General features: G+C 52.5%; 1 protein-coding gene across 2 annotated transcripts; it reads right to left on the bottom strand.

Moving 5' to 3' along the window:
- Window positions 1-832: 832 nt before the first annotated feature.
- TNS4 (tensin 4) lies at window positions 833-23,160 on the bottom strand. 2 transcript variants are annotated; one of them, XM_039227821.1, is made up of 13 exons: window positions 23,068-23,160; window positions 18,886-19,405; window positions 11,659-12,082; window positions 10,189-10,613; window positions 8,022-8,108; window positions 7,554-7,679; window positions 6,250-6,342; window positions 6,069-6,146; window positions 5,184-5,252; window positions 4,183-4,351; window positions 3,435-3,503; window positions 3,151-3,177; window positions 833-2,645 (listed from the first exon to the last, which is right to left on the bottom strand). In XM_039227821.1, exons 2-13 carry the CDS (start codon window positions 19,322-19,324, stop codon window positions 2,504-2,506), a joined length of 2,148 nt encoding a protein of 715 aa, XP_039083752.1. In that variant the 5' UTR covers window positions 19,325-19,405; window positions 23,068-23,160; the 3' UTR covers window positions 833-2,503. The 2 variants fall into 2 exon arrangements, with proteins under 2 accessions (XP_039083752.1, XP_039083753.1); XM_039227822.1 differs by lacking the exon at window positions 5,184-5,252.
- Between the last annotated feature and the right edge of the window lie 3,730 nt (window positions 23,161-26,890).

The following is a 26,890-nucleotide window of genomic DNA, read 5'->3' as shown; positions in this document are numbered from 1 at the left end:
CAAAGGCTGCCAGGCCTGGGGACTCCTAGACAGAAAACTCTTGAGATATGAAGACCCCTCCCCTCCTGGCTCCTGGCTTGGTGGCTGTCCTTCCTCCTCTCTACCCACCAACCCTCTTACCCTTGCTGGGCTGGCTACTCTGTCCATCGGCAGAAGTCTAAGTCAAGTTTTTTGTTAAATCTTTCTGGAGGAAAGATGAGTTATGCTAAATGCAGCAGAGAGTATTACCTTCAATGGACTCAGTCCACAGCCAGGTTGAGTGGGGGCTGCTGGGGCAGGAGGCTGGAATTGAAGTTTGGTAGTGAGGGGGGAGGCAGGGCTCCTCAACAGTGGTTCAAAGCCATTGGGAGAGTCTCTTCGCAAGCCCTCCAGGGAAGCTCCTGCCATGGGTCACAGAGCTCAGCCTAAACAGAAGCAGCAGCCTCCCTTCCTAAGGGTCTCTAGGAAAGTAGATTTCCTGAGGCCCTGCCTGTACCATTTGGCAAGACTTGGACTGCCAACTGGCCGAAGCTAGTGGTAGAACTGCCCCCACCCCCAAGCCCAGGGTGAAATGATGAAGCCATTTTCCATTTCTCTAGGGCTGAGCTGGTAGCCCAGGGATCATCTGGGTTCAGAGACTCTTTCAGACTCCCGCTGAGCTGCCCATGTTTCACTTGCCTCTCCTTGTCCCTCAGGGAGCCCGAGTGAGACCTTGGAATCTGTCAGGGGGGCTGCACATACTCATCTTCAGCCCTGGGACATGGGCAAAATCTCAACTCTGTCTTCAAGGCAGAATGGTAGGCAAGGAGTCATGAAGAAAACCAGGTGTGTCAGACATGTGGGGAACACGGAATGGTTTAAGAGATGGTTTATGAAGGGAAGCTAATGGATATTGTACTGCTGTGGCCAGGGGGTAGGAAGGAGTGTGGCTAATGCAGTCTTCTTTAGGACACTGCCACCACGTGCCAACTCAGGTCTCCTCTCTGTTTAGGTCTCCACCTGAGGGGGCAGCCCTGAATGCCTAAGAACCAACAGTTGTGCCACAACAGACATTTTATTTTCCATGGGAACTACACAGGCACCCATGGGTAAAAGGGGGGCTCTGCCTGCCCCTTGAATATAACCTTGAGGACTTGGCCACTGTGACCTGGAGAAGCTTGTCTAGTGTTCTGTACTCTCCAGGGACGGGGCAGTGCCTAAGCACAGGCTGGGTGGGCTGCTCCCAGCCAGTCTTGCCAGCCCAGAGCAGCTTCAGTCCAGTTTGGTTTCCTGGGTTGAAACCATAATCTGTCAGGCTCAACTTTGGCCAAAGATAATGATAATGATGCTGTGGCCGGGCCCACAGCTGGGAGGAGGCAGGCACTTGCTCCTGGTAGAACAAAAGTGGGCTTCTTCTCTGAGCCTCTTCCATCCTCATGTTGTGGTTTCCTTAGGACCCCAGGCCTGTTAGACAAACTATTCCAGCTTCCTGGGAGTCTTGATGGAAGTGGGGTGGGAGAAAGACCGCCCAGCTTCTCCAGACCTCTGGAGTTGGCTGGCTGTTTACATTCATGACTCTCTGCTGCCCCCGTGTGGCTGTAAGGCCAGTTGACGCCCTACTGCTGTGCACGCTTGTCCGTGTTTGTCTTCACGTGTGTCTGGGGAAGCAGGGGCACTCAGCAAGACTGGGGCTGAACAGGATCAGAGAAAGCTGGCCTTTGTGTCTGGCCTCCTGGCCCCCGCCTCCCTCCAGTGGGTTGCATAAGCAGCATTAGGGCAGTTGTGGCACCAGCTGGAAGGAACTTGCTTACCAAAAAACTGAAAGAAAAGATGGGGCTGATACTCATTTGCAGTGTGGGGATTAGACATCAGGAATGTGAGGACAGCTGGGTGGTCTCTGACCATGAGGGCAAGTTTCCCCTTGCTAAGCTGCCCTGACAACCATGACCACATTGGCCTAAAGAATCCAGGGCAGGCAGATCTTGCTTTGTCCTGGGAACCGCCGCCCAAGAAGCCATTACAAAAGTGGGGGTGGGGGTGGAAAGAACAGATATGGAGGGAAATAGAGTCGGTCCGTCCCTCCTTTGGTCAGTCCTTGCGGATCATCTTTCCCAGGTCCGCCTTGGGCTAGGGACGCATGAGTCCTGAACCTGCTGTTTGCCATGACAGAGCGTCACAGGTCTCTATCTCAGGCTACTGTGTTGGTAGTGTCCAAGTTGATGGAGTCGGGGTCCTCGAGGTTGTTTCCATGTGGGGTCCTCAGGTGTGGGTGTGCTTCAGGGTCACAGGGAGCTTGTTAAGATGTCCACCAAAGTCTGAGAAGAACAGCTGGTCCTGTCTCCTTATTTGGTTGAGGAAACTGAGACACAGTGGGGTCCAGATGAAGGTCACTGCTGAAGGTCGCAGGGTTCCAAGGATTTCACCAATGGTTTGGTATCTCTCTCCTCCAGTCTAATAGATTGGCTCATCGGTGTGGTTACAGCCTCCGTTCAGGGGTTCTAGTCTCTTGGGATGTCTGGGAAGGTGCAGAGGAAGCTCCCTCCCCCTACATCCTCTCCGTGTCCTGCAGCAGAGCACCCACCAGGCTGATGACCTGGGAGGCTGGCTGGACTGTGTCATACTCCGCAAACAGGTGGCATACATTCTCCTGTGACTCTGTCTGGCTCTTGGCCACAAATCCAAAGATCCTGGTGGGAGAGCACAGCCTGAATGAGGAGGTGGGGCCCAGAGAGGCTAGGAGAGGTGATCTCAGCGAATACCGTGCTCCTCCCTCCCCCTTCCCCAGCTCACTGGGGGTAGGATACCTCCTCCACCTCAAGATCTAAGTTTCCCTCATTTTGAAGGGGGGGGGAGGCTGAAGACAGGACCTGTGTATTCCTCATCCGAGTGGAAGTTTTCTGAGGGCAAGGATGTGTCTTGACCATCAGATTGGGGCATCCCTATAGATTAAGGCTCCCTGAGGTTAGAACCTGTGCCTCCTACATTAGATTGAGGGCTCCCAGGTTATGTGTCCCCCTTCAGACTGGAGGTTCTCTGAGGTCTGGGGCCTGTGCCACCCCCATCAAAACCATGGGCTCTCTTAGGATCAGGACAGGGCCTCCCTCTTTCTGTAATACCCTCCTCTTTTTGGGTCCTAGGCCCTGCCCGAGGGAGACCTTTTATGGTGACTGACAGTGCACAGGAAGGCCTTACCAGGAGGGCTTGCAGTATTTTTGCCACCTGTGGGAAAGGAAGATGGACAGTAATGAGTACTGAGGCTTCTGTGCATTCCGCAGGACTCTGGCTGAGCAGCGAGGGGAGCATGGCCAGCTGCGTCCACACCCCACTGGGTCCCACCCTGCCCTCATCCTGTTACTCCTGGCCCCTCGAGGCTCACAGGCTCTGTCTGTAATCCCAGTCCCAGAGTCAGCAAGAAACCTCAGTGGGCATCTAGGCCCTGGGTGGCTTTCCTGAGTTCGGCCCAGCCTTGAACTTACTTCCGTTGCTCGGGGTCCATGCCACAGAAGCGGAGGGTGGTGAGGGGGTAATGGCGCCGGAAAAACACCCTGGAAGAGGCAGGGAGAGAATGGAAGCTGATGAGAGCCTGTCCCAGGGCCATGTCCTACCTCCATCATCTCCAGGTCTCCCAGAGGTCAGAGGCCATGCTCTCTAAGAAGCCTCCCAACTAGACCCCTTACAGCCTGCCGTGACCTTTCCCACTGCTGAGCCCTGGGGCATATGTTGGCACTTCTTTCTTTTCATGGAGTGAATCTACCTTGTGTCCTACATGTTTTTACCCTCTCCCTACCCCGTGCTCACTGTGTCATATAACTGCTTGAGGATAAGAATGGCATCTTGTTTCTCCAGCTCAGGACTGGGCTCCTGCTAGACTGTGAAGCTCTGAGCCTGGGGAAGGAGTGATCTCATCCACTGTGTCCCAGTGGGCAGCCAGAGTCTGGCCTTTTGCAGATGTTTCATCAATGGATGCAGATTTAATCAGTGCCCAATGAATGCTGGTTAATTCCATCTCTGTTGGTCACAGGGAAGGGGGACTTTGGTAAGAGGTCATTGGTGTGAGGCCCAGAGAAGGCGGGGAACTTGCCTGGAGTCACTCAGGAAGTCACTGACCACGTTGGGTCCAGGATCCTGAATCCTATTTTCATCACTGATCCACAGACCGTCTCAGGATCCCTTCCACTTCTCGATGCCCAGCCCACCAGCCCCAGGGCAAGGGAGGTCCCTTACTTCCTCTGGACATCCGTCAGGGTGATGCCTTGCTCGGTGACTTTGAAGTGGACCACGGTGGGTGTGGGGAGGACATCCCTCTCAAAGGTGGTTGAGATGGCCTTCCGCACGGCCAGGGCTCCGCTCAGGGTCTCTACACTCACGGAGGTCAGGTACAGGGCATGGCAGCCTGTGGATGTAAATGTTGTGCTTGGGCCCTGCCAGGATCCACCATGGAGGGGCAGGTGGGGTCACCCAGGCTCTGGTCTTCCCTCTGCCCAGAGCCAGGGGTCAGGGTTCTTCCTTCTTTGGGAGTCCAGTGGGGCTCCTCCGAGCCACCAGCAGGCAGGCAGGATTGAGGCCAATCCCGGAGGACTTCGAGATCATCTGCTGCTTTGCATTGCTCTGGTCTGTGGCCCTTAGGGTGGAGTAAAGGAGGGGCTGTTGCCCTATGTTAGGGATGCCCAGACAAGCCTTCCTTCTGTCCAGAGCATGGGTGGCACTGTCTCCACCTCCACCCAACCTGGGGCCCTGGTTCATTGTCAAGAGAAAGTGGAGAAGACAAGGATGGGGAGGGGGCCCGTTGTAGGAGCTGTCACTCAGACAAGGGCTCATTCGTGCTGGCCTCCAGACCTGAAGAGGAGTGACCTTTCGCCGTGGAAACCCCCAAGACTTGGACCTGACACTCCACACACAGGATCCCAGGCCCGGAGACCACCTCCAGGGTAGGTCCCTCAGAACCAGGGAGACCCCATCATGTCCACATGTACCCATGTGTGTGCATGATGGGGTGTAAGCCTCACCCACCTCCCTCTCTTCTGCCTACTTGCCATACCCCCCAGCCCTGCACCTCTCACCTCAGGGCTTACAGGTATGGGGAAGACTGGGGCACCTTGTTAAGGATGAAGAAATAAAGCTGTGATGGGAACTTGTGTGGACCTGCATGTGCCCGTGTGTGCAGGGGGCTGGGAGGGGCCCTCCAGGGGCCCAGCCAAGCCTGGAGCCTCCTCTGAACTACTCACCTGCGGATTTCTTTAGGCAGGAGGCCTGGCTGCCTGTAGCAGGGTCTGAGGAGTCTCCACCTCCCAATTCTGAGCCAAAGCAAAGGAACAGGCCCCGGAGGGGGCGGGGGTAGAGTGAACGGACCCTTCTCTTAGGAGCATTAATCCCTTTGAACATCTCCCACCTCCGCCCCCACCTTCAGGAAGCAAGCCGCTGCAAAACCTGGAGTGATTACCGTAATTAGACAAACGGGGCCCCTTGGGGCTCCCCAGATGCCTAGCTTGCAAGTCTTTTGATCCCTCCTTTTCCTCCTCACTCCTCCAGCCCCTGGACTGCTGAAGTCACCTGGTCCTCAGAAGCCTCTGACCTCCTCCCTTCCTTCGGGCCCTTCCCAAACCCAGGCCTTTCTTTTCAGAAAGTAGAGAGGCCCTCCACATCACCATACTGGGGCTCCCCTGCTCTGACTCCTCTCCCAGAACCCCCTTGCCGCTCCTCCTACACACCCTGAGATCGTCTACTTCAGCTTACCAGCCCACCGGGCTGTAGGCTCTGAATGGGACTTCCTGATCTTGGTTCGATGTATGATCTGTATGCCTGTGAGTGAATTACTCAGCCCCTTGAGCCCCTTTTTCTCATCTGTAGAATGGGGATAACACCTATTCGACACAGTTGTGGTATGATGATGGCTGTCCCCATTTCATAGAGGAGGAAATGGAGGTTCAGAGAGGTCAACGTTCTCAAATTCTCAAACCAGGAAGTGCAGATACTTAGATGGATGTTAGACAAAGCACTTTTAACTGTGACACTAATCCATAAATCAGGTGAGATGTGACCACTGGGAGCATTTCTAGTAAGAACACACGGGCCTAGTGCCCTGATGTTGCCTCTTTGGGGCCCAGACCCACCTTTCTGCGGGATGGTGAGTTTGCAGGGCAGGGCCAGGGCCATGATGGAATGCTGGCACACAAAGGCAGAGAGGCTCCCTGCAAGGAGACAGGCAGCCCCGTGTGAGAAGGCCTTCCCCAGACCAGCCTCCTGGCTCAGAAGGGCAGGGCCCACCGGGGGCCAGCAGGTAGAGAGGCTCACCAAAGTAGGGCTCCTCATCTGCTCCTTTGAGATGCACCCCTTTGGCGGAAGACTCAATGAGGAAGTGGCGGATGAGGTCACTGTTGTCCTCACCTGGACAAAGAAAGAAGAAAGAGTGCATGTGAATGGGAGTTCCAGAATCCAGGGTTAGCCACACACTGACCAACTCATTCCCTGACCTGCCTCCTCCTGGTCCATCCAGAGGTTAACTGGTCCATCCCCCTGCCTCTGCTAGTAAAAACCCTATCTTCAAGGCCTCCCACAAAGGAGGTGTTAACGCCTTTACTCAAAGGCTTCTGCAGCCAGTCATTCTTTCTCTTGGTTTCAAGAGCTAAGGGGGATGGTTCTCAATGACTACTGAAATCACATCTTAACTCTTCAGCCTGATTTTTCTCCCCCCCCCCCCCACTCCTTCCCAGGTGCTATTATTCGCCACCCGACAGTCCCTGCCGACGCCAGGCTGGCCCTGGAGGGTGAACAATGCCTGTCTGCTTGTTCTCACTAGCCCCTGGCTTCTTCCTCTTTGTGCCCTCTGGCAAGCCTGCCTGGATAACCAACGCCGCCCCCCGAGGTCACTTTCTTATTTAGACAGAGAGGCGTAATCTAGAGAGCATGAATTTGGGATTTTCATCGTTGCTCTGGGGGGTCGTCAGCTAACTCTTGGGGACCCATTTATCTCATCCGTTCGTCACGGAGAGCTACAATTCTGGGGTTTGGTGAGGGGCTGGTACTTAGGTACCTTGTACTATAGTGATCTGGTTTTATCTATCTCCCCGGCGAGGTATCCTGGTGCAGGATGGATGCCCCCCAGATGTGTGTTGTGTGTGTGAGACCACGGCAGAGCACGTGATAAGCTATCACATGCATGGTAAACTAGCACATAAATGATAAACCATCACACACATGTGATAAGCCGTCACACACACATGTGATAAGCTAGAGGACATACGTTATGACCACATTAGGTTCCTTCACAATAAATCTGGTCTGGACAGAGGTGGGCACCCAGAGGAGAGGATGGATCCTGGGGAGGGGCTGGGAACTTCCTCCTTGGCTCCCCATGAGAGCAGAGCAGGGAATCTGGGGATTACAGGAGGCAGAAGCAGCTTAGGTTTGCCGTGGAAGGAGCTCCTTACAGACCCTCCCTACAGGAGGGCAGCTGAGAGAGCACTGAGGTGGACCCTCCTCCCAGCTGTCATTACGGACCTGCTGTGGGGCAGAGGCAGTGGCGGAGCTGGGACTAAAGCCTACCACATGCCGTCGTGTCTGTGAGGCCTTGAGTGAGGACAGAGACTGGTGGGTACCTGATCGGTTCTGGGCAGGTACAGGGGCCTCGTGCACCTTCAAGGCAAGGCCGAAGGAGCCTCGGTAGGAAGTACTGTCCCTCACGACGAAAGCCCCTGGCTCTTCCTTCCTCAGCAGCCCGATTGCTGGAATAATCCTTGGGTCAGAGACAGTTAACCGCACCCCTCCCCTCCCAAGCTCTTCTGGACACCTTCTGTCCCCAAGCCCCATAAGGTCTTCATAGAGCAGACATTACAGAATTCACTTTTTGTTCCCAGGAAGTGCTTTCTATTATCTAATCTCTACCCTCCCTGCTACAGTCTCTATTTCCTCAAGACATGAGGTTCACAGGATAACCCCCTTCCCTGGACCGACCATTTGCCTTTCCCTCCCCTAACATGACCCAGGGCCCCATCTGCCTGATACAAGGTGGAGGACAGAGACTTAAGTCTCGTCCTCAGCCCTTGAAACACCGTGCTTGTTTTTACCTTGTTCCCGGGTGATGCTTGGCTTAAACCAGTATTTAGATGTGTCCATCACAAACTTCATTGTGGGCTGCATGTCCCTGGGGGGACCTGGAGACAGAGAGCGTGGACCCTGTAGGCTGGACAGAGGGGAGCTGAGAGACCCTCCCCCCTCCTCTGCCCAGTGGTCCTGTTCAACCCGCCCCACCCTACCCCAACCCCACTGTATCTCCAACGTCCTACAAAATGCAACGTCCAACAGAAGAATTCCAGGGTTTGGCACATGTAGGACCTAGGAGTCTCCCCTTGTATCCTTGGTAATGAATTACAAACAGATAAAATCTCAGTTTAATGAGAAACAGTTTCTCGAATCTAGTGTTGTCTGGTGTGGACTGAAACAAGGGATAAATAAGGGATTCTGAGATGTATCATCTGTTTGCTTTTACCCTCTCTTCCTCCTTAAGAATCCTCCAAGTGTCCTGGGGAGTTTGGAAAAGAAATGGAAAGAAAAGGTTGAGGAAAAGAAAGCAGCAGATCTGGGCAGATGAGCCTGTGCAGAAGAAGTCAGAAGACAGGATTCCTGACTCTGCTTTGAGACTACTGTTTTGCTCCCAAAGCCCAGAGAGGACTGAACGTACTAACCAGCCTCTGAGGGTCTTTAACGCTCCAATAGCCTAGGCAATTAGCATGGACTTTGTTTTGAGAATAGTTTGCAGAATTTGATGAGGTTCCAGGGTGTAATCAGTGATATCCTGGGGCATCACCCAACCGGGTTGGGAATACCACCAGGCTGAGTAAATGTGCTCTTTGAGATGACAGAATGGCCATTTTCCCTGGTCCCCTAGGACAGAGAGCCATGGTTCTCAATTTTGGCATCTTAAAAAAGGTGTGTTGTGGCCAGTTGAGAGTAATTCATTATAAAAAAAATGTACTGAAGTATGCAAATGATTTGTCCTGAGAAAACATCAGAGCAGATTCAAAGGCACACCTGTCATGCCATTTTCTCTTGCTTTACCTTGACATGGCTCCCTGAATGGCAGCCTGGTCCAGAGTAAGCATCACGCCCCTTAGCAGTCACCCTGATGCTTATGGCTGACTGAGGGCTGAGAAGCCTCAGGAAGGAGGTGGCTAAATGAGGCGGGAGCTGGGACAGTGCCCTGGGGGACTCTGCAGGGGCTCTATTCTGGAGAGATGCACCCCGTGGGGGCTAAGGCTGTGCTTCTCTGTTTCCTGCTTTGGGTTCTGGCTAGTTTTGTTCTTTTTGGACGCCTGTAGTCACAGACTACGGGAAGGAGGGTGTTTGCTGTTTTGTGGTTTTTAGCTGTCTGAGTTGGAATGCATTGTCTCGGTCAGCCCTCTGTGTGCTCGTCATCCACGAACGTCAGAGGTAGGACTGACTCTCCTTCTCCCTCTCCCTCTCCTGGGTTAGTCATCAAGCCTGCTGTTTTCATATCCCGAGGGTCTCCTGGCTCCCTCCTCTCTCCTCCACTGCCCTGCCCCGCCCTGGTTTAGACCCCCGTTACAGCTTGTCTGGACCGCTTTGTGATGAAAACTCAAACAAAGCTGTTCTCCTTACAGTTCATCTGCCAGAGTGATCTATCGAACGTGCACCTCGGACCCAGACACTCCCTTGTTTGAGACTCTCTGCTAGGCCCTCGTGGCCTAACGGGTAAAATCCACTCTAGCTTGGGGTTCAAGGCCTTTCCCAATCTGGCCCCAGATTACTCAGTGACCTCACCCCACACCCAGCACTGCAGTCATTTCCTAAACATGCATGTGCTGCTTCTATACCTTCATGACTGTGGACTCGCTGTTCCCTCTGCTGGGAATGCCCCTCCTCTCCTGCTCTGGCTCCAGACTTGATCCACTTTCCAGATCCAGCTCAGATGTCACGTCCTCTGAGGAGCTTTCCCAGTTTTTCAGACTAAAAGGATCACTCACTCCTCCCTCTATGGCCCCCTAAGACTTAGGACATCTCTTTACTTCTGTGTTTATCTTACTTGACACTGATCCCTGGCTTTTGTATCTCTTTCTAGACTGTGGCCATCTCTCTGTGTCTACTATTTGGGAAAGTGCTTGGCACACAGTAGGCATTCAGCATGTTGACCTGCTACTGCAGAAACTCACTGATATTTTGTCTATTCCTCCAAGCCAAACCTCGCAACAATTTAAGTATTGGTTTACAACTTACCCTCCGAGGATGTGGTGAAAGGGGCATCTGTCAGGGTCTGGCTCTGTCTCCTGGTGACTGGACAGGAGTTGCCAGAAGAAGCAGCCCCGGGCCAGACAAAGTCCTGGTGTCCTGGGGTCTGCTGGGGTGGAGGAGACCCTGGTTCTGGGCAGCCGTTGATCAGCACGATGGGTATGTCCACCATGGAGTTGGTGATGGAGGGCGGGCAGCTGCTGGCATGCTCCTTGGCCAGTGGCGGGGAGTGGGTTGTTCTGGGCTGGCCCATGCTTGGTGTGGGGTTGCTGGGGCCCTGGAGGTCACCGGCTCTCGTGCACAGGGACACTTGGCCAAGGCTGTGGAGGCTGGAGGAAGAGCTGGCCGGGCTTTCCAAGGATTTAGAAGATGACTGATGGCTGGAGACGCTGGAGTGGAGGAGAGACTGGCTGCTACAGGGAGGGCACCAGACAGGCAGGGTGTTAGGATGTCAGAGTAGACACTCAGGGGCCTAGAGCTCTGGTTAAATAGAGTATTGTATACTCCACCCCCCATGGCCCAGGACAAAGTGCATGCCCACCTGATCCCCAAGGGATGCTGAAGGATACAGAAATATTCCTGCACAGCAGTCTTTGGTACTTAAAGTAGCCAATGAGCCGATCCCCTGCAGGTCATATGGGCTTGTGCTGGACTGAATTCCCTCTGCCTTCCCAGCCAGGCAGGTCTGACTGAGCTATCACAGAAGCACCTCCATATCCCCAAGAGCCCTGCACGTAGGCTGGACCTAGGCTGGACTGTGTCTACGGTGGATGCAGAGGGAACTCCCCAGCTGGTAAAAGATGAGGAGGCCAGCTCTGTGTCCAACCCGAATTCTCTCTGAGCTCAGAGGCCCATGCCAATGGCCACGGCTGTGGAACCCCAGCCTCCTTGCCAACGACTGCCTTGGCACAACAGCTTTGGAGTCGGTGTGGGGGACAGAAGTCCTGTGGTTTGGTCCTTCTGGGCAAGATGTGTGTGCGGCTCCACTGTAAGGTCTGCACACGGGCTGGGGCAATTATGAATAATGCCCAGGAAGGTCCGCCTCCCCCCTCCTAGGTTTTGTTAGCAATAAAGAGGAGGGAGGCTTTTCTTTCCTAAATGGTTTTTCCTAAGTCCCCCGATTTTATTTATGCACCTGTGTTTTGAGGTTGAAAAAAAAATCTTTTCCTTGAGATGCATTGTATAAATGCCTCATGAGTGTAACAGTTCTTTTCCCAAGAGATAGGCATAAGGAAAAATTTTTGTATATTGAGTTATATTCTAAGTGCTTGAGAAAAGCTTGAGGTCCAAATGGCTGTGATGGCATAAAAGAGAATAATCACTCTTTTGTTTCTGGTACACATCGTGATTTTGCTCCGATTAGAACAAGGTGCCCATCTATGATTTTAGGATGTGTGTGTGTGTGTGTGTGTGTGTGTTTGGTGAAGGCAATATCAAAAGCTATCAGAAGTGACCTACCTTCCAAACACATAGCTGATGTCAGATGCTGGGCTGGCTGACAATATAGAGACCCTACTGCCCCGCTGTGGGGCCGGAGCCCCCAGCCCCTTCTCCAAGCCTGGAGAAGCCACCAGTGGGGAGCCCAAGCCATGGGAGCCCAAGGCCTTGTTCCCCACGCAGGGGATGGAGATGCTGGGAGAGGGTGGGGGATGAGAGGAGGGAGTCCCAGAGTGGGGAGGGGGGCGCTGGTACCCCCTTCCCTGGCTCCCAGAGAAGATGAGGCTCTCGCTGCTGCTTCGAGTTTCTCGGGGGATGTCTCTGGAAAGGAGGAGGCCACCACTGCGCGGGGAGCCATAGGGCGGAGTGACAGATGGGCTGGAGCAGTGCTGGGGGCCATCAAGGCCCCTTGATCTGGTGGAGGTCACCTCGATGTACTTTATGTCTGGGGAGAGAGCAGAACATTGGTGAAAGCTGGGAGCCTGGGTTCACAGAACAGGAATGCTGGAAGAGTCCTCAAGCCCGTCTGGTCTCTCCCCTCTTTTAGACAGATGAGGAAACAGGCTCAGAGACGAGGGGTTTGCTGGGTTAGGGTTAGCCCCCAGCTCTACCTTCTAGGTGCTGTTCCAAGTCACCCTCTTTGTGATTTCTTCTTTGGTGTGGAGATGCAGTGGAATGAACACAGGTCTTGGAATCTAACAGACCTGGGTTTCAGATCTGACTCTGCCACTTACTCTCAGAGAACTTGGCCAAAGAACTTCAGCAACTAGAGCCTTGGCTTCCACACCTGTAAAATGAGGTGACTATACCCAGCCTCTTGGTGTTACAGTAAGGATGAAATGAGATGAATGTAAGAGGTATAGCACTGCTCTTGGCACATAAATCTTTTTAAAAAAATTGTTACTGTTTATTTATTTTTGAGAAAGAGAGAGAGACAGAGTGTGAGTGGGGGAGGGGCAGAGAAAGGGAGATACAGAACCTGAAGCAGGCTCCAGGCTCTGAGCTAGCTGTCAGCACAGAGCCTGATGCGGGGCTCGAACCAACGAACTGTGAGATCATGACCTGTGCTGAAGTCGGATGCTCAACCGACTGAGCCACCCAGGCACTCCCATAAATCTTTAAAAAAATTTTTTTTTAATGTTTATTTATTTCTGAGAGGGGGAGAGAGAGAGAGAGAGAGAGAGAGAGAGAGAGAGAGAGAGATCGAGCCTGAGTGGGGGAGGGGCAGAGAGGGAAAGGGAGGCACAGAATCCGAAGCAGGCTCCAGGCTCTGAACTGTCAGCACAGAGCCTGACGCGGGGCTCGAATTCATGAACCATGAGATCATGGCCTGAGCCGAAGTCAGACACTCAGCCGACTGAGCTACCAAGGCGTCCTGACTGGCGCATAAATCTTTTAAAATGAGGAAATCTTCTCCTGAGTGAAGCCCCCTGTTCCTGCTCCAGGTTGAAATGACTACTTTGTAGGGGCGCCTGGGTGGCTTAGTCGGTTAAGCGTCCGACTTTCGCTTAGGTCATGATCTCACGGTTCGTGGGTTCGAGCCCCGCTTCGGGCTCTGTGCTGACTGCTAGCTCAGAGCCTGGAGCCTGTTTCAGAGTCTGTATCTCCCTCTCTCTCTGACCCTCCCCTGCTCACGCTGTCTCTCTCTCTCTCCTAGAAATAAATAAAACATTAAAAAATTAAAAAAAAAAAAAGAAATGGCTACTTTGTAGAATGCGCCAGTCACATTTTCTGATGCCTCCCTTACTCAGGGCGCACGAAGGCTGTTTCTAGGTCTGTGTCTACTGAGAAGGCAGGGGGTCTCAAGCTTGGTGGCATACTAGACTCCCCTGATGAGCTTTTAAAAGTCCTAATGCCCAGGCTACACCTTGTGCCCAATAGACTAGAATCTCTGGTACAGACCCACACCTCAGGTTGTTCGTCTAGTCCCCCAGCTGATTCCAATGTGCACCAAGCCACACCACTGTGGCCCCCAGCTCAGCAGCACCACTTTACCTGGGATCCGGTAAGATGCACAGAATCTGTTTCCATGCAAGCCTGCTCAATCAGAGTGCGTTTTAGCAAGACTCCCTGGGATCTGAGTGCACGTCAGAGTTTGGGAAGTCTGCTTTAGAGCAGGAACTCCCAGAGGGCAGGGTTTGCTACATTATCAAGCATGGACCTCCCCCGCCATGCTTTTAACTGGTGCACAGTCGTTGGATATTAGACATGCCCCAGGGTGGTGGCTCACTCCAGTGCTCTTTCCTGTCCCCAGTGGGCACACTCAGGACTCTTGTTCTGAGAACTTGCTCCTCCCTGGACTGGGGCACTGGGTGGTTTTCTCCAGGGTGAGTATGGACACCCCCTCCTCCTGACCTGGGGGAAAGGAAGCTGTCTTGGTGCTGTTCTAACAAAAGTGGTAGAAGGTGGGGTGGAAAGGCTACCTAACTGCTCCCTCCTGGAGGCCTGTTGAGTCCTGCGTCTGGCTTCCCAGGATGGAAACTGGGGCAAAGTCAGCGGGAAACTGCACCTTCAGCTCCTGTCTGCCAGCCTCCCCCGCCCCCCCTTGGGCTTTGGCACATGCGCCAACTCCCGCCCACCGTGACTGTGGAATCCCTGCCTGCCCCAGCCCGCTCCCGGGTAGGACCTCTGAGCCTGCTCACGGCTACTGCCTCTGTCTGAGCCTGCTTGGGCTGGGGTGGGGGTGGAGGATTACATCAGATGAAGGGGGCTGGCAGGCTGACCTGGGCGTGCTGTTCCAAGGGGTAGAGGAACAGGCCTGGCTTTGTTGTCAGACAAACCTGGGTGTGAATCCCGGCTTTGCCACTTTCCCGCCAAGGGGCATCGGGTAACGTTCCTAACCACTGTGAGCCTCGGTTTCCTCATCTGCAAAGTGGGGATGTAAAACCAACCTCCCGAGGTTGTGGTAAGGATAAAATATATTGATGAATGATGCCTGGAGCCTGGCCCATGGGGTTCTTCAGAGAACTGCCTGCCTGCTTTTTCAGGCCAGCACTGGTCAGATGACCCAGCAGGAGTCCCACTGCTGAGGGCAAGAGAAGACTATTTGGCACAATATATTGTGGGTTCTGAAAAAGTAGAGGTCTTGGAATGGGGTGGATTCTTCTGGAAGGTTGGCAAGCACAACTTCTATTTTTATAGGACTTTATAGTGCTCTTACCCATAATTCTCTCAGCCCTTATGCCCAATGCCAGCAGCCATTGCTTTTACAGAGGAGGAAACTGAGGCTCAGAGAAATGTGGCAATGGAGGTGGCATTTATTGCATAATTTGTAATAAAGGCTGGTATTTATTGAGTGCTGTGTGCCAGCGCTGTTGCAAACATGTTCCCTGTACTAGCTCATTTAATCCTCATGACAACTCCATTGAAGTAGAAAATATTATTAATTCCATAAAACAGATGCGAAATCAAGGCTCAGAAAGGTTAAGTGAGTTACCCAATGCCACACAGCCAGGGAGCAGAGGAATTGGACTCCTGCTCCTGTGCTCAGTTTGGGGGGCCTCTACCAGGAGGAGGGGCTCCTCAGGACACTTTCCCAAGGCCTGGCCTTGTGAGAAGTTTCTTGGCTGCTTTGGGGAGGGTCTCTTGGCCTAGGGAAGCTCTGAGCTTCCTACTCACTGGGTCATCCAATCAACCAAAGGCCTTTCTTGGGGACTGCAGAGTAGGGCTGGGAAGGGAGGACGGAAGGAGTCCTGGAGCTGTGAGTCACCTCTGCCCTGAGGTGCATGTGGCTGGGGGAGGTGGAGGCACCCACCCCCTCACCAGGGTGCAGCCGCTGTTTACAGGCCTGCGGGGCAAGTCTGAGCGGTGCTGGGTGGATGCAGGCGCCAGCACCAGGCTGGGCTGGTGGAAGGGGGCACGTGGGTGGGGGGCAGAGAGATAGTTATTAAACACCCCACCTTCACTTGGGATTGGCAAACAGCCTTGCCTGGCAGAAATTGCTGGAAAATGAAATGTGGGTGCCTGTTTCAAAGATAGGGAGGGGTGATGGAGATGGAGATGGTGTTTGCTTGGAGGAGCCATGCTCCTGGTAGGATGGGGTCCCCCAGGGTGAGTCTGAAGGAAGGTAAGCAAGAGGTAGGTGCAGGGGACCTGGGGGAGGTGTGTAAGGACTGCGGGGGGAGGTGGAGCCCCAGATGGGGAGTCCTCAGGCCGCCTCCAAACAGATTTGTTCTTCAAAGCTCCGGAGGGCAGGAAACTAGCACCAAAGAAGAGAGAAAGGTAAGAACACACTTTGGAGGCCGGAAACCGGGGCTTTGTGGCCTGGCCTATGACTCACTGGCTGTGTGACCGTGGGTCTCACTTCTTCTTCTCCTTGGGCCTCATTTTCTCATTTGTGAAACGAGGCTGCCACCATTTCCTTCACAGGGTAGATGCTGAGATCACGCACTACAAAATCTATCTATGTATATTCGGGGAAGGGAGAAACACATAGGCTTGGCGATGCTTAATGTTTAATTTTGCCAAGTGAGGACGAAGAGAAACAGTAAACATCTGCTAGCACCACAGTTATGGAACACCTTCCCCTTGACACCCCAAGAGAAGGAAGGATGAGAGGCAGAGGCGGGGCATCCCACACATTTGGGTACATTGGCCCAATAAGAACTCACCAGAATTAGCGACGCTGCCACTGGCTGGCGAGGGCTCTGTCACCAGTGGTGATCTGAGGCGAGGGTTTTGGAAGGTCAAGATGCATGAGACAGGTGCCACCCATCACAGTGATGTGCTATTAGTGCCCGCAGAGAAGAACTTTCTAGCCGGGAGCTGACTATACTGGCTGTCTCAGGAGGTAGTGAGCTCTCAGGTATCACCACCATTCAGGTGGAGGTTAGAGCAGAGGATTTTCTTATTCCATCAGAAGAGGCTAGGGCAGAGCTGGGGGGGGGGGCTTCATCAGGACCCCCTGACCACTGCTGGCTGCCCACTCATTCCCTGAACCCCACTGCTACCCACAGTCAGGGGGACATATCCCCACAATGACAGGATGTGCCCAGAGCATCTGAGAACACAGACCACTGACCATTGGCCCCTGGAGGAAGGGCCTGGTTGTCAAGGTCCCCGCCCTGTACGTGTGGACGCCCCACAGAGACTGGTCTTGCCCCAGCCGGCCTTGAGTGTGCGGAACTCCTGCCTTGGGGCATGAGCATTAAAGCCTGGGGCTTGCTCCTGCCAATGATAATTAGACCCAAGCCACCATCCCTGCAGAGACATGCCTGTGACTGGCCTCAAGGAGCAGGAAGATCTTGGGGCATAGAGGTGGTTCTTTTAACAGCCCTGGCGGGCAATGCTCAATGGGAGGGGTAGAAGGCAGGCTGGAGGCTGGGAACTTGGGCGCCAGAGGACGTGGGTGCTGGGCTCACCTCCACCCCAGACCCTGAACCTATGCTGAGGATGGTTCTAAATGCAACCCCAGTGTTTAATTAAAAATTAAAACGGCTGCCATTTATAATGACTAACAGCAGGCCGGGATTTATGATAAACACCTGACAAGTGTTATTTCTTTTAATCCCTGCCACCCGCTTTGAGGTAAGAACTCATCTCTATTTTACAGATGAGGAATATGAGGCAAAGAAGTGAAGTCAATAGCTTATGTAAGGTTTGCCCGCCTCCAGCGATTAGGCTGGACGAGCTCCTTCCTGAAGTCCATCAGCCTCAGTTTTTTCATCTGTAAAACGGGCATAAAATATTTCATGGGAATAAATTGGGAGGATTAAATGTTCTTCTGTAAGGCGCTCAGCATAGTGCTTGGATATAATAAGTGCTCAATAAGTAGAAATTCTCATGGACCCTATCTCTAACCCTAATTGTACCCATTAACCTATGCTGATTGCTTAAGGCCCTGGGACCTCAGTGTTCTGGCCTATCTAATGGGGCTGCTGCTTCTTGACCTTCATCCTCAGAGTATACTTGAAACTCTTTGGGAAACTGATACCAGATGTAGGATTTCTAGATCTCCTCGAATGTGGTGGTATATTGAAGTTGGCTTGTACCAGTTCATGGGAGCTGATTGTTAAAATTTTCAGATTTTGTCCATCTGATTTCTAAACTTAGACATGATTATAATATGATCAAATTATATAGGGGCGCCTGGTGGGCTCAGTCAGTTGGGCATCTGACTTTGGCTCAGGTCGTGATCTCATGGCTCATGAGTTCAAGCCCCGCATCAGGCTCTGTGCTGTAAACTCAGAGCCTGGAGCCTGCTTCCGATTCTGTGTCACCCACTCTCTATGCCCCTCCCCTGCTCATGCTCTATCTCTTTCTCAAAATATAAATAAATATTAAACATTTTTTTAATTATACAAACTTACAACGAAATAACATAATAAAAGCAAAAGCTATAAATACAATTCACCACATTCCAATTATTTTTCCTATTATCTATATCATTTTTTAAAAAAAGGTTTTGTTTATTTAAGTAATCTCTATACCCAACGTGGGGCTCAGACTCACAGCCCTGAGATCATGTGTCACGTGCTCTTCTGACTGAGCCAGCCAGGCGCTCCACTATTATCTATACTCTTGAGGTTATTTGTATCTATTGTACTGTATGGTAGAAATACTATATATACCATAATGGTTTGGTACAGTATGTCTTTTCAGTGCTACATTCAGTGATAATCATGTTGATAGTTTGAAACTGGCCCTGGTGGAAGAATCTATATGGTGAAATTTGACGGATGTTTCAAATCAGGGCTCTTTCCCACCCCATGGTGGAGCTAGGTGTTAAATATTTACCAGCACCTCACTGCTTAAACACAGCAGGGTCCTGCCCTAAATAGACTGTGACTCTACTTCTTGGGGACCCCCAGAGAGATTCTCCCCTAAACAGCAACAGGGGCCCAGAGAGCAATCCTACAAAAGTTTCAGGGGACCTGGGTTAGGACCTAAAGAGATAGACCATAGAACAGTGAGGTTCAGGGCTTCCACATTTATCAAGCTCTTATTTACTACACGGCATTGTATGAAATTCTTATATATAGCAGCTTATTTAAAGTCTGAAAAATTACCTAAAACAGGTATCCATCACCTTTCCAAACTCAGTAACAAAATAGAATTGGAGAGTGAGGGAAACTTGTCTTCATCTCCTTTACACAGGAGAGAAAACAGAGATTAAGTAACTTGTTTGGGGCTGCACAGCACCTCCCAAGAGGACACTGTCCCCTGCTCCTTTGATTTGCTAGAAAAGTCCTTCTTCATGAGGTCTGGTCCCCAAGCACCCCCTCCTGGCACTGCACCCCAGGTCCTTACCCAAGGCTTCAGGCTCCTCTTTCTCTTTCTTGGAGGTTATGTTCTGGGTGGGCTCGGCCCAGGGACTACCAGCTCCTGGGGGAAGCAGCTGGAAGGTGGGGTCCAGTTCCAGAATCATCTGGTTGAGGCTCTCCAGTGAGAAGTCAATGTAGGAGTCAAGGTCCTCCAGGACCCCTGCGGCCTGCTCACCAGGGGACTGCAGGAGGCAGCTGGCTTTGGCCCCAGCCGGTGGGCCCTGCTGGAGCCTGCTGGGGGGCCCCTTGTTGGGAGCAGGGGCCATCAGGGCCTGGGTTCCCCAGGCTTCCGTGGTGTAGTAAGGACACTGGGGCGGCAGGCTGGGGCTGGGTGCTGGGCGCAGGACCCTCCTGGGTTCTTCGCAGGGAGTCAAGCCGCCTGGATGGGCTCCTGCCAGCAGGGGGCTGGACATCACTTGTGACATGATGGGGGCAGTGGCTGTCGGTTCACCTCTGGTTTCTAGTCAGCCTCACTTACACCCCTGCTGACCACAAGCTGCCAGGACCTGAAAGAGACCAGGGTTGGGAACTGAGTAACTTTGGTAGATGAAGCCCCCGCCACTCCTCCCCCCAAAGCAAAGGCATATTTATTCTTTCATTAAAAGCATGAATACTGGTAGCGGGTGGGGGTGGGGTGGGGGGTGGGGCGCCTGGCTGGCTCAGTCAGAAGAGCATGTGACTCTTGATCTCAGGGTCGTGAGTTTGGGCAACGTGTTGGGTGTTGAGATTACTTAAATAAGCATTAAAATAATAATAATAAAATAAGAAGCATGGATACTGGAGGCAGACTGTCTGGGTCTGCATCCTGGCTCTACCACTTACTAGCTGTACAATGCTAGACAAGTTACTTAACTTCTCTGTGCCTCAGTTTTCCTTATCTGTAAAATGAGTTAAGATTTGTAACTTGCCTAGAACAGTTCGTGGCACATAATAAGCATTATGCAGATGATTCTTAAATAAAAGCTCTTCAATTAAGAGGTTATTGAATATCTACTATGTCACAGCCTTATTATTAAATAAATACTAGCTAATATTTATTGAGTAATTACTGTGCACATACATTATACATAAAGCCTTTTAAACTCCTCCTAACAACCATATGAGGTACATATTTTTATTTTCCATTTTATGATGTGTGAATAGAGAGACAGAGTGGTCAGTAAGTTGCCCAAGGGTCATATGGCCAACAAGTATCAGAGCAGGACAGGACCTCAGGCTGCCTGATGTCAGGAACCTTGCATTTAGCTGTATGTGGGCCAGTTGGTGAAACAGACTAGCAGGCAGGTGAGCAATTCTAAACAGGGTTGCCAGGGAAGAGGCAAAGCAGAGAAGATTTTGTAGGCACCAGTGGGGAGGTCAGGGAGGACTTCCTGGAGGAAGGGACATGTAAAGGGAGACAAGAAGGAAAAGCAGGAGCTAGCTGGGCAAGGCAGGTAGAGTGAAGAGGCAGGTATGTTCAGGGCCCTAGTGGACAGGCATTCTGAGCATCTGAGACACAGAGAGCACCTAGGTTGGATGGGGGAAAGATGGGGTGGGGGTGGGGGAACGGCTGGCTGGACCCTGCAGAACTTTGTAGGCTGGGCTCAGTAGGGCCAACTCAGCCCTGAGGGCAATGAGGAGCCACAGAATAGTTCTGAGCTTGGCCGTGACATCATCAGTTGATAATCACTCCCTGTGGGCTCATTTGGGAAAGAGATGTCCCAACTACCCTGTTTCCCTTAGTGTGGAAAGTTCTTCTTGTTGTCTAGCCTTAATGCTGCATGTTAGTAGGTTCTTATAGGTGGGGCTGGGTAGGTGATGACAGGTTGTGGGATTGAGGCTGCGAAGAAAACTGGAAGGAGTGGGGACATGCTGGTTGTACTACCACCGCCAGCCCTGAGCCTCACTGTGTGCCTTTCAGCACTCCCTGGCTCTGCTTCTCCCTTTTTCCAAAATGCCTCCATCACATCCTGCTTTAGAGTCAGACCCCACGGCTGGAAAAGGCATAGAGATCAGCCTAGGAAAGATGCAAACTGTGGAGTTAGAAGATGCATCTTCAAATCTCAGCTCAAACAGCTCTGTAAGGTGTAACTCTGTCCCTCAGTTTCCTCCTCTGTGAGCTGAGAATAAGAATTCCTGCCCTGTACCCTCTCAGAGAGCGGTGTGGAGTCAGTAAGTGAAAGCAGCTGGATAATTCTAAATACTTAGAAAGAAGGGCTTATGTAGAGTATAACCCCTTCATAATAATAAATAATCATAGCTCCCGTTTACTGAGCACTCACCTATGTGTTTTACATGCGGTAACTATTTGAATCCTCCCACAACCCTAGGAAGTATTGCATCTCTATTAATTAGTCCATTTTACAGATGAAGAAACTGAGACTCAGAGAGGTTAAGGAATCTGCATAGGTCACACATCCAGAAATGTAGAGCTGAGATTCAAACCCAGGCTGTGGGACTTGGGATTCTTAACTCCCTTTACTGCATGCGGTTCAAATGCGGAGGGATATCTGCGGGCCAGAGAGGGTGTGTGATTTGCCCGAGGTCACCCAGTAAATTAATGAGAAAAGCCAGTCTCTATCCTCCCCGTGGCTCCTGTAGGCTCTGTTGTCAGACTTCTCCTTGGCTGGGGCCTGGAGGGGGCGGTGCATCCCAAGCTTGGGAAGCGTGTCTATAAATGGCAGTGGAAGGGAATAGTCCCCGGAGCTCCTTCCTAGGGGCAGTTGAGGACGAGGAGCTGTGGCTCTTTCTTCACATGCTCCAAGTGGCCTGAGTTTACTGGGGCAGGATCATAGTGCACCCTGAAGGGTTTTGGGCTGGGTCCCACAGAGGAATTTGGGGTTACTGGCTTTGCAGAGCACATTGAGGGCTGGGGCCATGACCCAGGATGCCTGCTTACTGATTGGAAAACTGCTTTTGTGCTATCCTTTCCCCTATGGGCCTCAGTTGTCCCATCTGTATGATGGGGATATAATAATAATGGAGCTTAAAACGTACTCACTTTCTCTATGGTTCTATGAGGAGGGTACTATTACTGTGAGGCTGGAGAGGTTCAGGGATTTGCCTAAGGTCAAAGAGCCTGCAGAATCCACTGGTAGAAATGGGGCTTGAACCCAGTGGCTTTGAACCTGGGTGGTCTTGGCTCCACAGTCCTAAACTCTTAACCCTGTGTCACTGCTTCACAAATTTAAGACCCTTTCTACATCTGCTCCTTCTGGGATTCTGGAACCCAGTGGGGCAGGCCTGGGATTGAGCAAAAGGCAGGCAACCCCTCAGGGTCCTGTTCAAACTCTTTCTCACTTTGAACACTCCCAGGGCAGGGGTTGGGTCTCACTCCTTTATTCCTGGACACCCTCACCAGCCCACTTTCTAGCTCTTTCTTTCCTGCTCGAAAGTAATGGGGAGGGTCCCTGGGGCTCCAGACTGTGTGTGTGTGTGTGTGTGTGTGTGTGTGTGTGCCTCTGTGCATGTTGGGGTGTATAGGTGGGTAGGGAGGGCTCCAGCCAGCTCTGCCCTATTCACACTCCCATACATTCCCCCTTCAGATTTGGACTCAAATATCTTTCTTTGTTCCCCAGGGCTCCTGATTCCTTGCCAAATCCCTGTTTCCATTTCATGGACCTCTGTCCCTCCTATTATGAGGGAGGGCCACAGAAGGTGAAGCCTGAGCCTCCTCAAAAACACTTTGCCTAATAGCCCACCCCCACTCCACCCCCATCCTTGAAGAGTGGCTTCTGATGGTCCCATCCCAGACCCACTGAAGCAGAACCTGGGATGGCCATAGCCACCCCCCCACCCCCCCGGGTCCTGGTAGCCTCTAAAGGGCCAGCACGGCAGCTCCAAGCCAGGCTTCGTGCTCTGGGCTGGGAGGCAGGAGGCTTGGGTTCTGTGTCCATTCTCTTCCCAAGTCTCTGTGACCTTGGGCAAGCCTCTTCCCACCCCGGCCCTAGATCTTGGTTCTCTCATCTGTACACTGAAGGGTACAGAGTTCCTTCTCTTACAGTGCTGAGCTCCGGGGTCTGTGGTCCTGAGACCATCTCTCTGTTATCTATGGCCTCCTCCCATTTCTCTCCACTTTCACTTGGACCCCCACCCCGGACAGGTGGAGAAGCTGAGGACAAAGGGTCTGATGAGGCTGGTGAAGGTGCTGAGTCTCCCCCTCTTGTCCTTAAAGAATAAAGGCACATACCTGGTGTCCAGGGAGGGCAGGCGGCTGTGTACACTCCTGACTCCTGGGGCCAAGACTGCTCAAGGGGGAGGTGCAGTTCACCTTCAGACCTGCCTGAAGAGCAACTGGCCCTCCCACCCTCCCTCCCTCTTCCCCTCCAGGCCCTACACGTGGCTGATAGCCCGCAGGCCCCACCCCTCCTGTGTCTGGACGAGCGAGCTCTGGTAGGGGCTGGCACGGGCACCGGGGAAGGGAAGCAATGGGTGGTGGCCTGGCCTGGCAGTTGCTAGGGCTGTGTGTGTGTGTGTGTGTGCGCGTGCGTGCGCGCGCACGCGCACGTGTGCATGCGTGTGTATGTTTCCCAAGCTTCTTGCTTGCCTGCCCGCCTCCCTGCCCCTTGTCCGTGTACCACGTGGTCAGTGGAGCCCTGGTTATTAGGGACAAGCTCTACCTGTCAGGGACAGGGTCTTTTTAGGACTAAGGTGTGCTGTGGGCATTCTTCCTACCATCTGGCAGCTGGGAAAGGGACGGTGGGTTGGCAGAACTAACAGGAAGTGAAGTTGTTGCCTTTGGGAAAGCAGGACACCAGTGGGCAACGACCCTTCCCCTGTGCCGTCCGGGGTAGGTCACACTGTGGCAAGCCCAGGGTAGGGGCGCACTGGAACTAAGACTGGGCATAGATCTTATATTTTCTCTTTTTTTCCCATTTTAGTCTGGGAATGGGGCTCCTGACTCAAAGGGGGGAGGCTCTGAGTGTCTGGAGGACTTTGAGGAGGGGCTCGTAGTCTTGGTCCTCTTTCTCATTCACTCAGGGGCTACCCTTCTGCACGGTGCTGTCTACGCCCCAGGGTGGAAGTTCCATGCAGGGGGGACGGCAGAAAGACGTCAAGTGTAAACATCCCCTCTCCGTGGCCCCAATTTCCTCCTCGTTCTGTGCCACGGGCCCCAGAGAGTTGTGAGGGGGCATCCAGTCCTGGTGGGGGAGGGCACTGGTCGCAGAGCCGAGCCAGGTCTGGGCAGGCTGGTCTGCCGCGAGGGAGCTCGTAAAGTCGCTAGCTCAGGGACTCATGGTGATCCCAGCAGTGGCTAGTCTCAGGGATGGGTGGGCGGGCTGCTTTGCACTCCCATTATGTTCGGTGAAAAGGCTTCTGGCCTTAAAGTATTTGATGCCCTGTGGCTTTGTGGAGGCATGATGAGCCATGGATGAGCCATGGGAGGCCAGGGAGCAAAACCGTGCCAAGTTATAAAAAGGTGCTCCCTCCTGATGGTTGCGTTAAAAGGCATTTCTGGTTGGGGCACCTGGGTGGCTTAGTCGGTTAAGCGTCCGTCTTTCGCTTAGGTCATGATCTCGCGGTTCGTGGGTTCGGGCCCCGCGTCGGGCTCTGTGCTGACTGCCAGCTCAGAGCCTGGAGCCTGTTTCAGAGTCTGTGACTCCCTCTCTCTCTGACCCTCCCCTGCTCACGCTGTCTCTCTCTCTCTCCTAGAAATAAATAAAAAACATTAAAAAAAAAAAGGCATCTCTGGATATCTGTGCTGCCAGCTGGCACATGGCTTGGTGAGCAGTTGTGTCTTTGAATGAAGAAAATGGGGTGGATGCAAGCTACAAGCCGGGGTGCGCTGCACACAGTGGTCTTACCCACTGCCGCAGCTCAGGGGGAGGGCAGGGGGTAGGTGGGAGAGTGGGGTGGGGTGGGGGAGTGGTGTGGAAGGGGCAGACCACAGGGAGGTGATTGCGTTGGGCCTGGATTGTGGTGGTTCTGGCCCTAGCCCTGGCTGCCTCCCTGGGGGCTGGCACAGAGGACGGCCTTTATGGCAATTCTTTTGGGGCTGGGAGGCCCTCCAGCCTTATGACCCTGTGCCTCAGGTTATAGTCTTTCTTGGAAGGCGCGGCTTTTTGGTTTACATTTGGCCACTTCCTGCACCTTAAGCCAGTCCTCCGAACGCTCAGCGGCCTTACAGACCCTGCCTATCCATCCCCATGCCACCCTATCTCTCCCCCAACCTCTCTCTTCTCCTCTCCCTCCCCTTCCCTCCCCCCTGACCAGTCTCTCCAGGAGCCGGGACAGCCTTTCTTTCTGCATCTATGGATATGTTGTGTGATTTTTCTTCCATAGCCTGTTTTTTTGTTTTGTTTTGCTTTTAATGTTTTATTTGTCTTTGAGAGTACAGGGGAGGGGCAGAGAGAGAGGGGGACAGAAGATCTGAAGTGGGCTCTGCACTGACAGCAGCCAGCTGATGTGGGGCTTGAACTCATGAACGCTGAGATTGGATGGTCAATCAACTGAGCCACCCAGGTGCCCTTCTTCTATAGCTTGTGGATGCGATGGAGTAGGTTAGTTGATTTTCAAAAACGCAGAAGATGCATTTTTCTGTCGTTCTCACCCTCCCTTGCCTGGAGTACTGGTTAGGCACCAGGTTCTGTCAATCGAATGGATTTGGGAACGATGCTTGTTGCTGTGATCAGCACGGCTGTGGAGACGCTGGGATTTGGGGGCAGCCACCTTCTAGCATCCAGTGTCCAGCTCTGTGGGTGTGGAGAGACTGTTGCTGAAATGGCTTCCTGATCCTGAATCAGTTAGGTGATGGCTCTTGAAGTCAATGGACACTGGGTGGCTCCTGATTCTTTACCTTCCTTCAGGTGCCAGAGAGGGGCTCCTACAGTGGGTTGCGTGTTTTTCTGGGAGCCATTCCTGCAGGTGCGGCCTGTTCCTCCAGCCTTTCTGATGATTTTGCGAGCACAGAATGCATGAAATTCCTTTCTGCTTAAATTCGCTAGTGTTGTTTCTGTTTCGTGCCTGGGACTGATGCGTGACTGATATACGGCCGGAGTGGGGGAAGGGTATGTGGGCTGGGCCTAAGCAGCCTGGCTTTTCTGTTGTTGGCAGTGGATACATAGGGAATGTTTTTAGGCAGAGTAGGACCAGGGAAGGAATAACATGAACATATTTGTGCTATAGAAAGATCTTTGCTTCAGGGAGTTGCTGAGCCCCCTGAAAGCATAGCAGAGACGCAGGCCTTACTGTTCTCTGGAACTCTCTTCTTCGGTGTTGAGACAGATGCAAAAGATGTTGGGGAGGGATGTTCTTTGCTGCAGGGAGGCAGAGAGAACTGACTTGGGTGGTTAGCCTCCTGAACATTCTAGGCTTTGTTTGCAGCATCCAAGACTAAAATTAACATCAGGAAGGGTTTCCCAACAGAGACAATAGTGAGAATTTTGATAACTAAAAATTAGATTCTGCATCAAGGTCCAGAGAGGGGAGAGCAGGTAAAAGGCCAGACCTGGCACTGGGGAGGCCTGAATTTACGCCTAGTCTCCATTGCCATCTTGCTGTGATGCTCCAGGAAAGATAGTTATCCTCTCGGGGCCTCTGGATTCCTTCTGAGCAGGAGGAAAGTTGTGTTTTCCTTGCCCTGTTGCAGTGGGAGGGGTGAGGAGGGAAGGCGTGAGGTTCTTCTTATTGGGGGGAGGGCATTCTGTCCTGACTAATGGGCTGCCTTCAGGCGGTGGAGTTGTCTCTGGTGGTATTCTTCTGTTCTTCTGACTCCTTAGCTACAAAATGTGCATGCCTGAAATTCCACCTGCAGGCCAGGTGAGGCCCATCCAGGAACATTGTTGTTACGAATACCCCTGCCCAGGACAAAGGGCGCCCCATGCTGTCTCTAATGCCAGAGCCAGAGGGGGCCCTGGCACTGAAGACATCTTTGAACTCAAACTTTATAATCCATTCGTCCCCTCAGTAAAAACTGTTGAGTGGGCAGCCCCCTGATAGCTATTAGTTTACAAATCATATACAGAGATCGTTATCTACGTGAATTATATATACGAATATGTTAGTATGTGTAT

The sequence above is a fragment of the Hyaena hyaena genome, unplaced genomic scaffold (genome assembly GCF_003009895.1).
Source record: "Hyaena hyaena isolate Hyena2069 unplaced genomic scaffold, ASM300989v1 scaffold_29, whole genome shotgun sequence".
In the NCBI taxonomy this organism is placed as follows: domain Eukaryota; kingdom Metazoa; phylum Chordata; class Mammalia; order Carnivora; family Hyaenidae; genus Hyaena; species Hyaena hyaena.
This window is presented reverse-complemented; position numbering and strand designations above follow the sequence as displayed.